The following is a 10507-nucleotide window of genomic DNA, read 5'->3' as shown; positions in this document are numbered from 1 at the left end:
GTGGGAAGTTATCTTTGTTAGTGGCACTATAGCCCTGTAAGCTTCACGGTTGTTTTTCGTTTGTTGTTTTGTTGGCGACATTTACTAAAATAAAAGCAAAATGTGCGCTCGCAACCCTGCACTTTGGCCTACTTCTTTCGAGGGCCGTGACATTTAGACAAAGTTGCTTTGTTGTTGATGACTGTGGCATGATAGCATTTCCTCTCTATTTGACCTCCTGGTGACTGTGCCAACTGCGTTCTTTCTGTCTCTGGGTTGAAAATATAGCCTACCAGATGTCAGTTACTGCATTGGTTGTGTGATTATCATATAACCTATTATTAGATTCTAAATGTTTTCTAATAGTTTTTTTCTTGTGTTTTCAGGTGTTTTTCAATGATCATCTCTCCAGTCTTAATGTCGGTTAAAGAAAGTCCCTCCAAGTAAAGCAATATCTACAAACATGCTCCCCATTGCAATCACTATGACAACCTTATGACTTTGGAACGCACGGGGTAGTTTTCTTCGTCAGGGATACTCGAGCTACCACAGCCCTGGGGCCGGAAATGGAGGTGGAGCCGAAGCAGGAGCAGGCGGACCAAAGCAAGGCCGACGCTGTCAAGAGGGACCAGGAGGAGTACGATGCGACGGTCTCTGGCCACACCTGTGGCCTCTGTGGACGGGGCTTCCCTCTCCTGAGCTCGCTGTCCCAGCACATGCGCAGGCACACTGGGGAGAAGCCCTACAAGTGTCCCTACTGTGAACACCGGGCCGCTCAGAAGGGCAGCCTGAAAGCCCACATCCGCAGCCACAAGCTGGGCCTGCTCAACCGGAGCCTGGGCAAGTTGGACTGTGAGGAGGGGGTTGGGGAGCAAGGACAAACACAGGGGGACCCTAAGAAACTGGATAGTCCCGCCGACAACCTCGCCAATGGCACCTCGGCCAAGAAGCACAAAGTCAATGGCAAGACGAAAAGCTCCAAGAAGAAAGGCGAAGAAGCAGTCGTCCAGGATGACGGCAAGGAGGACGAGCCGCAAACCATGACTGAGGGCGATTCACTTCCGGGAGGGACCTTCTGGGTGGACAATGGGGACGGTGCGGGTTCCTTTCCCTGCGGCTCTTGCAGCCAGGTCTTCCCCCAGGCCCTGCTCCTCAAGGCCCACATGAAGAAGCATCGAGGCTCCCTGGAACACGGTTGCCGCATTTGCGGCCGGCGCTTCCGCCAGGCCTGGTTTCTCCAGAGCCACATGCGGATTCATCGGACCAAGAGCCAGCTGCGGGGTGGGAGTGGCGACAGCAGTGAGTCCCAGACCACCCTCAACGGGGTCCCCCGGGAGCCGGCGTCCCTGGTGAACGAGGACTGTCTCTACGAGCTGTGTGCCGGCTGCGGCAACTTCTTCTACGACCGCAAGACCCTCCGGCTGCACGAAAGGGTCCACAAGCAGAGCCACACCCCCAGCAAGCCGCCGCAGCAAGACCCCGCCAACAGCTCGTCGTCACCCGCCGCCAAGAGGCGCTTCCTGGAATGCCTTAACCTCAGGGCAGCCGGGGCTGTAGAGGCAGCTATAGAGGGGAATCTTGGAAGACGGATCCCCGAGCTGGACCCGGTATGCAGTTACCAGGCCTGGCAGTTGGTCACCAGAGGATGTATGGTAGAGGTGACAGATAAAAGCCCAGGCTGGGAGGAGAGGCTGGTGGATGCCGAGGTGGCGTTTGCCCGGGAGAAGAGCGAGTATGTGCCTCTGAAACAGGAGAAGCGGAAGAGGCAGCTGGACTCCTCCCAAAGAAAGAAGAAGAAAGGGGCCCAGGATGTTGTCATTAATGGTGGCAGCGGTGGGATCTCCCACCAGCAGGGTGACAGTAGAAATAGCCGCACCTTATTGAATGGGCTCAGCCCAGAGACGTTTGGGATATTGCAGAAAAAGGTGAAAGATGGTCATCAGTCCATCAAGCCAGCCACTAAATCAAACTCTGCCAGTCAGCCCAGCACACCAAGACAAGAAGATTCTCTATCTTCCTCTTCCATAAAGAGGAATAGTATCAAGGACCCAACCTATGAAGGTAAGACAAAAAAAATGCCTAGATTAGCAACAAGAATTCGATTTTATTTAAATGACATGACAAAGGGCATCTTGGTCGTATTCACACTTAAAATCATGATTGAAAAGGGAACATTTTGTTTACTTCTACAGCAATAACAATGACCCCCCCCCCCCCCAATTTCAGACATTACCATACCAAATTCCATTCCCATACTATATTCTTTGATGTATATCACAGTTTTCAGTGTGATTCAGTCATGTTTGTTTTGGTTTCTATTGCTACTCAGTCCTGAGTATTTTCTATTTTCACGTGGTAAAAGGGAGACCTCACCTCATGTGTTGATTCATCAATTTACACATCTTAGCATAACTAAACACCTCTGTGTATGTGGGCACATTTCTCTCCCGAGCTGCTGAGGTATGTAGCATACTTAGCATAGTAGACTGCCGATTGAGAAGTAAAACAGGGACCTGTTCTTATGTTATGGTTTAATTGTCTGTATTCATGTACAGCAACTGACTATTGGAGACAAGACAGTCTGAGAAGTGATGCTGCTTTGACTGTTAAACTCTGTGATGGAAGGGAACCATTTATTATCCTGAGTCCTCTTGATAACAGTATTAACCAAGAACCGGAAGTACATGGTAAATATGCCCATATCGAGCAACTCAGAAGTTTGTAATAGGCTTTTAATGTTTGAAATTGCACTCATGACATTGACAAGCAAAAGTGATAGATATAATTATGAATTCTGTAGCACTTTCAGTTCAGTTTTCCAGTTAAAAACTTTGTTGCCATGGAGCAGTACTCATACAGGTAAAATGTGTGTTTCGCAGTTGCCTTTAGGTTGCCACTGCAAATTAATTGGTGTTATGGCACCATCGTGTGGCATGGATTGCCCATTACACCCTTCATCCTACATAAAGAAATATGAAAGGCCTTTACATCTGGTACTTTGCTAAATGAGGCATAACCCTTTCTGTACCATTCATATAGGTAAATGACCTATGGAGAATAGCATGACAATGTACTCCTTTCTCATCCATGTGTTTGTTAAATCATGTTAGCACTTATTAAATCTTCATACTTTGCTGAAGCTCATTTTCTTAAAATGTCTGTTTTTCAATATGAGCTTAGTCTAACTGTACTCTGCAATCCACAGATACCAAGCCATACCTCTGCAAGCACTGTGACTTCCACACCAGTGACCCCTCTTCCTTCACATCCCACATGCACAAGCAGCACAAGGACGTCAGGGATGCACATCATCACATACTGGGAGCTATTATGGAAGAACCAAGCCACGGCGCTCCCAAGGCCTCAGGTTATGTGGAATATCTCCGGCTGAAGAGCACACTGCTCAGCCAGCCCTACACAAATCCCTACGTCTGTCCTCCTGGCCAGGAGAGGACGGCATCAAGCTGCCAGTCGGAGAAGTCGAGGAGCCTAAAAGTCAAAGGGCAATCCTCTCATGATGCCATCATCTACGCCAGCCTCCTCAACCTGTCTGCCCCGCCCGATGGCCAGGACGAGGATGGCGGTGTGAATCATGTGGCTGCAGCGTCTGAGGGTCAGCTGGTCAGACACCAGTGTCCGTTCTGCTCCCACACAACCCATTACCTGGAGGTGCTGTGGATCCACCAGCGTGTGGCCCACAGGGTGGATAGTGGCAGCTCCCTGGCCCCCAAGTGGGCCCCCTGCGTCACCGGCTTCAAGGGCCCCAAGGCTGCTGGACGGCGCACGGGGCCCCCGCCCTTTCTGGAGGGCAAAGACTGCCCGGCACTCTCAGTCGCCCGGGCCAAGCGCACACAAGCCCCAGGTTCCACCGCCACACATCCTTCAGGTGGAGGCACCAAGAGGCCAAAGACCCACACAAGCAGTACAACTACTACTTCCCAGCCCAACACCAGCCAGGCCATGGTGTCAGCGTCGCGTACCTCTACAAGGTCTCCCCCTGGTGGTGGGAAGTCACTCCTACCTCAAAAAAAGAAGTCGAGCCGCCCAACCCATATGGAGGAGGTGGCAAATAAGAGCGTCCGATCTAAAACGAAAGCCCACCCCAAAGCTCCTGCCGCCACCACCACCACCTCAACCATCATTCAAGGCTTCTCCCAGCAGTCGACAAGCAGCCCCAAAACCGGACATTATCGGGCGGCTGCCGAGGGAAGGCTGCTTCCGCAAGAGGGCCTCGGCTTTATTCTCGCCAGGAACCATGGCTGGGCCGACCACACGTCCCATCTTACCCCAGACAGAACTCACCTCCACCCCCAGCCCCACCCACACCCCCACAGCCGTCCACGGGATCCACCTGCAGCCCTGAAAGGTCAAGACCTTTGGTCAGTCACAAACATGTTTGGGGCGGAGGGCAGCAGCGGGTACCTGGCACCCACCACCACCCTCGGCCACGGGAAGAGGGAGTCGACTGCTGTGAACAGCAGAGACACCCCGATGGACATGGGCATCCTGGGTCTGTTGAAGAACTACAGCCCCCACGAGCTGGCAGCTCTCTACCAGCACTGGGGCTTTGTAGATCCCAGGCTTGACCCACAAGGTAAGGAGGGATTGAGTGTTGGGTAATGTAGTCCATTAATTGGCAGTGAAAATGGTTTTATAGTGTTCACCACAGCCCTACATAATTCAGCATGTATACAGACACACTGAGAGGGAGAAAGATAGACAGACATTCACAAAACTGACCATGTCCTTTGCACTGTACACTAAGGTCCTTTTGAGAGTAGCAACTCTAACCTGCAGCTTGTCGTCGTAGATATCATCATCATCCTCTTTAGCCCTTTGAGTCACATTTAATAATGTGACCTTTAAAAATATTTATATTTGTCCTCCACCTTTTCTCTTTTTCTATGAGTGTTTTGGCATGAATGCTAATAGCTTTGGGAAACATGTTTACCAAGGCCGACAGAAGGACATGTTTCTGCCGGTGATAGTACCAGTCAAGGAATAGGTCTCTGTCTAGTGTTGACCTGTGTGTAGGTCCTGGGGTGGTGTGTGTGTGTGTGTGTGTGTGTGTGTGTGTGTGCGCGCGTGTGTCAGTATGTGCATGCATGGATCACAGTGACACAGATGGGCAGTGGGCACCCAGTGCTGTGTGACAAGGGTGTGTGTGTGTGTGTGTGTGTGTGTGTGTGTGTGTGTGTGTGTGTGTGTGTCTGAGAGAATGAGAATGATAGAGGTGGCAAGTCCACACACACAGAGTAAATTCCATGGCCAGGACATCAGAGAGACATGACACAATTGGAGTGACAGTGGGGGGAAAGCTCAGCAAGCAAGGACAGGGAAGGAGAGAGAGACAGAGGAAAGAGATGGAGAAACAGGCAGTGAAAGTGACCCAGTGAGAGAGATATACAGACATAGAGAGAGAAAGAGCGAGAGGAGTACACCTGACATGTGACACGGGAGCGCTGGCCAAGGGCACATCAAAGAGGCCCGGCAATTTAAATTGCAGTAATTTATGCGCTACTTCCCAGCCAGCCAGGGGGTGGGTCAGGGCAGACGGAGGTACACTACCACGATTTGGTACGAAAGTTGCCACCCACTGCCCTGAAGGAAGCTCCACCCCCCCCCCCCCACAGATGAATAGCACATCAGATGTACTAATGAGCCCTGTACTTTGTGGCTTAGGTGGTCTAGCGGTTGGCGTCGCTGCTTCTAGCACACATGTATACCTGTGTCTGCGCGGATTCAAATCTGACCCACAGCCCCTTGACACTGACTCCTATACTTTCCACACTATCACGATATTACTTAATTCTGTTAAATTACATTCTGGAAGAAAAACACAAACTAACTAGCCAGCTACTGTTTTTGCACAATTCATCCCCGCTGTGTGAGATAATTGTCACTATTTTAATGAATGGAACAGGTTAGCTTCCTATCAAACACTGAAATTAGAGCTAGCTGGCTCGCTAACTGTGACTAACAGGTCAGCTGCAATGTAGGTCCTTCAGAAATGAAGCAAACTATCTAGCTAGCTATCAACCTAGAAAAATAGAGGCAAGAGAGTGGTGTTGAACTACCAGACAGCTGTGTTTATAAACATTCTGGTTTGGTCTTTACTCATTCCAAATAATTGGATTTGTGCAAGCATAGGCTGACTGGACTGGTGCGAGTACAGATTTGCACATGCACACTAATGATGAAAAACCATCAAAAAAGTAATTTGCATTTCTTTACGAAGTGTTTTTTTTGTGTGTGTTTGCATGCATGTCTGCCCTTGTATATGATTTTGTCCTTGGATGGCAGTCCTTCAACTTTGAACAAACACATTTGCTTGTGACACTGACCTGTGAAATGTTTTATACATTATTAATCAGATGTCAGTTATGGGGATGTAATTGGTGTGTGTGTGTGCATGCTAATAAGATGCCGGGCCACCAGCACAGTGACCATTGATCCTCTGTAGCTCAGTTGGTAGAGCATGGTGCTTGCAATGCTAAGATAGTGGGTTTGATTCCCGGGACCACCCATACGTAAAATGTATGCACGCATGACTAACTAAGTCGCTTTGGATAAAAGTGTCCGCTAAATGGCGTATATTATAATTTCCACACAATTTCAATGGGAGACTAAAAAATTGAACAAGCAGAAAAGCCATCACTGTTTCCCCTGCATGTCAATCCAAGGCAATATTAACCTGAAATCCAAACGGAATATTGCCCTAGAAATATAGAACCAGTACCTTAACTGACTCTTGCATTGAGTTCAGTTTTTTTTGGTTGTGAAGGTCTTGGGATTCTAAAGTGTTGCTATGTCTCTTGTTTCTACAGGGATACTGCAGCACAACGGACATTTTGAAAACAAAGTCCATTCCTCCACAGAGGCCTCCAAACAAGTATGGTACTTTTTGTTTGGGTTTTGTTTTGCTGTGACCGTTCTCCCCTTTTTACAATTCCTCACCTGTGCCAGAGTCTGGTTGAGTGCTAATGTTCCCCTATATGTTCCCTGGCCCAATTTATCTATCTGGATTTCAGCTATCGGATAGGATTCAATGCATAGAAATAGAATCTGTCTCCTTACTGTCTGTGCTTCTTTTACATGTGTTTTTCTCTCTTTGCATTCCCGCTATCCTGTCAATAACAAAAATACTAAAGGTATTTAGACCTTTTTAAAAAAAAAAATCTCTCGCCACTCCTTTCTGCTCCCAGCTCCGAGAATCCAAAAGAGAAATCAGTGTTTGAAACACTAAAGGCGAGGCAGTGATACTTGGGCGTCTGTGTCAGACGGCTCTTTCTCGGCTTGGTACGAGGAGCTGACAGGAAAACAAAAACATCTTGACGCCCCCCTCGGGGTAAACAGTCGTGTGTCTCCATATGGCATGTCAACATCCTGCCAATCATGACCACATGCAGGCCCTCCTGGACACTCTCTACCTGCCTGTCTGTTCTCTTTACTTACTTCGTCTTCTTCTGTTGCCTTTGCAACGTGTGAGACGTGAGGACACACTGACACACACCGAAAGATGAACTCACGCACTCTCGCACAAACTGACATTTTTGCACATTCGGAAACACACAGTCGGAGTTATACTTGCACACACACAAATACACTCATAGAAAGACAAGTGACACTCAGCAACACGCGCGCACACACAAACGTGTCTTGGTGTGATCTGTGATCTGACTCCATTTTGCCCCTTGTCTCTGTCCTCTGCAGGTGATCGGCTGTTCCGCTACTTCAACAGCCTCTCTCAGGAAGGGGACATGAAAACTCCACTTCCCAAAATGCACTGTTTCAAAATGAAAGGCCTGCAGTCTCTTACAGGAACCAAGCCATGACTACAGGAGCTCTTCACTTTAGGGGCCCAATTGCCTCAAGGGACACTCTTTGTTTACAACTAACTAATCCACCCGGACAAAAGGAGTTACCATAACATGCGGACGTGACAGAGTGGAAATTCTTCCCCAACTGGAGTGTAAACTCACAACCGTCTGCACTGTAACTCAACAAACATCGTCAATGTGTCGGACCCAGAAAGGCTAAGGCATTTCTGCATCCAGAGCAACAGAACTTCTCAGGAAGGCAGTAGCGATGCACTGAACCATCTGCTACATCACCCACTGGGCTTAGATCACAGGAGGTTGGTGGCACCTTAATTGGGACAGACTGGTTCATGATAATGGCTGGAGCAGTATAAGTGAAATGGTATCAAATGCATCAAATACATGATTTCCATGTGTTTGGTGCCATTCTGTTCGCTCCATTCCAGTCATTATTATGAGCTGTCCTCCCCTCAGCAGCCTCAACTTAGATGTTTCTGTGGTGAAAGTATACTGATCTAGAGATGGTGCAGTTGGGTTAGATAACTGATCCTAAATCAGTTGTTAAAGGGCAGGAAACCAGGACCCCCAGGATGTTTTATGTAACAATTAAACCCTTTAAATCCATGTCAGAGAAAAAAAAAAGCAAAGACTGAAACTTTCATGTTATAGCCCTCCAGAGAATTGTTAGAAAATGGTGAAGTAATCGGATTGGTATGTGTATTTACTGTGAATGTGTGTTAGTGTTTTAGTCATCTTGTTTATTTGAGCTTTTGGCACTTTTTTTCTGTGGTATTTGGAAACGGTTTGGATTGGTCAGGTCAGCCAGCTCACACCAGCAACGTTACTACCTATACCTTTAAAGCTGGAATCCTTAATGGTGAAACAGCCACGTCCGTTTGTGATATTACCACGGCGAAGAAGGTTTCCCTCGGACATCATTGCACGATGCTCCCCAGGCTCTGCTTCGCCCCAAAAAACTAAAACTATAACAAAGGCTGTGGGGCGGAAAGTTTCCCCAACTTATTATTCCATCTTTAAGCAACAATAATGAGGCAGCTGTTTGTGACTTACCAGCCATCTCCAGCCATGTTTACACGAACAACAAGCATGCTAGACTCTGCTGACCTGGGATGTGGTGGAGGGTAAATGAATGTAAACGTCGGCAGGTAGCCTCGAGGTTAGGCTGTTGGGCCAGTAACAGGGGACGCAAGCGGAGAGAGGTTAGTACAGTGTTTCCCAAACTTGGAGTCGGGGGCCCTATGTGGGTTCCCCTGAGAAAATCTGTACTAATCTTATTAAACAACTTTAAAAACAAAAAAAATATTGTTCATTATTTCCCCATGTCCTACCTTCCCTATAGGCCTACATTAAAATGCCATCAACATGCAAACAATACAGTTATGAAAATGTCATACGTTATAGTTTGTATAGGTGGTTGTTTGTCTTATCTCGATCGCCCACTAGAGGTCATAGTTTAACCACCTTTTTTTTTACCTCTACATCACAGCTTCTGAATAGCACCTAGATGGAGTGTGTATGTTCTATTTTAGTTCTGTTGCGTTAAGTCTGTATGTCCACTCAAGTTGATATCCCAACGCTGAAAGACTGGCTTCTCCGTGTTAAAATGAAATAGATTCCCTCGCTAGGGAACACTGACTGATGTTTCTCAGACCTCAGAAAATTGTGTTCTGTTGAGAAAAAAAAAATGGTGTTCTGTTCTGATAATTCCACTGGCCATCTGATCCAGTTGGAACTTAAAATGAATCCAGAATGAATGGAAAAGAAAAGCACTATGTAACTTACAGATTTGCAGTGCTTCATGAATATAGTTGGATAGACACAACCAACGGTTGTGAACTTGAACAGAATTCCACTTTTGAGGTTTGAGAACAGAAAATGTCTGAGAAGGTAGATGTGCAGTTTGACTCCATGAAAATCACGACTCTTCACTGAGGAGGATTGTGGGTTCGGTCTTGGACTGTCTGTGTTTAGTTCCTTTCTGCAGTGTTTTATTTTGGTGTTTTGCTGAATCACTGGGTATCTCTGTCTTAGAAATGGCTTCTGCAGTGTATTCAAGTTATTTTAGCTGCCCACAAGGAAGTAAAGCCATACATGTTAAACAGTACCAATCTGGTGTTATTACTTCGTTATTTATCGAATATTATATGATAGTTATCCACCTTGATCGATTGTCGTATGTAAAAAAATATATATATATAATTTATGATTTGAAGTCAATTATAAAATGGCCGACTTTTGTAATAAGAAAAGTTTGGTGCTTTAGAGGGACGTATTTCTCAGAATGCTTCATGAAGACTAGCTGTGTTTGCTAATGGTGCTCAGATATTCATTTAGGACTTTAGATGGTGGGGTTGTATTTTCAAAGTATTTATATGGCACAATACCTGTTAGTACAAATAAAACTTGCTATATTTACATGGGCATGGTTTTGGTCATTTTGTTATCCTCGAGGCTCTTTCATCAGCCTTTGAGGTGATATGTTTATGACACACATGATTGTGATTATGCAACATGAAAATAGTTGTTTAACAGTGCTTAGTAAAGCACTCACAACATTTATTATTTCTAAATTAGCTGTTTTATTAGAAAGTAAAAAGTGTTACCAAGCACTCTGGAAGGAATTTGACATTCATTTTTTGAGAGGACAATCCAGGTGTACAAAACATTAGGAACACCTTCCTAAATTG

General features: G+C 46.6%; 1 protein-coding gene across 1 annotated transcript; it reads left to right on the top strand.

The window, feature by feature from the left end:
- The first annotated feature begins 473 nt into the window (after positions 1-473).
- On the top strand, positions 474-10201 carry LOC139391887 (zinc finger protein 516-like). The gene is made up of 4 exons (XM_071139504.1): positions 474-2040; positions 3185-4573; positions 6807-6871; positions 7693-10201. Exons 1-4 carry the CDS (start codon positions 546-548, stop codon positions 7741-7743), a joined length of 3000 nt encoding a protein of 999 aa, XP_070995605.1. The 5' UTR covers positions 474-545; the 3' UTR covers positions 7744-10201.
- Positions 10202-10507: the final 306 nt, after the last annotated feature.

The sequence above is a fragment of the Oncorhynchus clarkii genome, chromosome 32 (genome assembly GCF_045791955.1).
Source record: "Oncorhynchus clarkii lewisi isolate Uvic-CL-2024 chromosome 32, UVic_Ocla_1.0, whole genome shotgun sequence".
In the NCBI taxonomy this organism is placed as follows: Eukaryota; Metazoa; Chordata; class Actinopteri; order Salmoniformes; family Salmonidae; genus Oncorhynchus; species Oncorhynchus clarkii.
Note: the sequence above shows the minus strand (reverse complement) of the source record. Positions and strands in the feature narration are given on the sequence as shown.

Coding starts and splice junctions, on each gene's coding strand:
- LOC139391887 (XM_071139504.1), top strand. CDS start 546: ATGGAGGTGGAGCCGAAGCAGGAGCAGGCGGACCAAAGCAAGGCCGAC. Junction 2,041..3,184: donor CAAGGACCCAACCTATGAAG/GTAAGACAAAAA, acceptor TGCAATCCACAG/ATACCAAGCCATACCTCTGC. Junction 6,872..7,692: donor CCACAGAGGCCTCCAAACAA/GTATGGTACTTT, acceptor TGTCCTCTGCAG/GTGATCGGCTGTTCCGCTAC.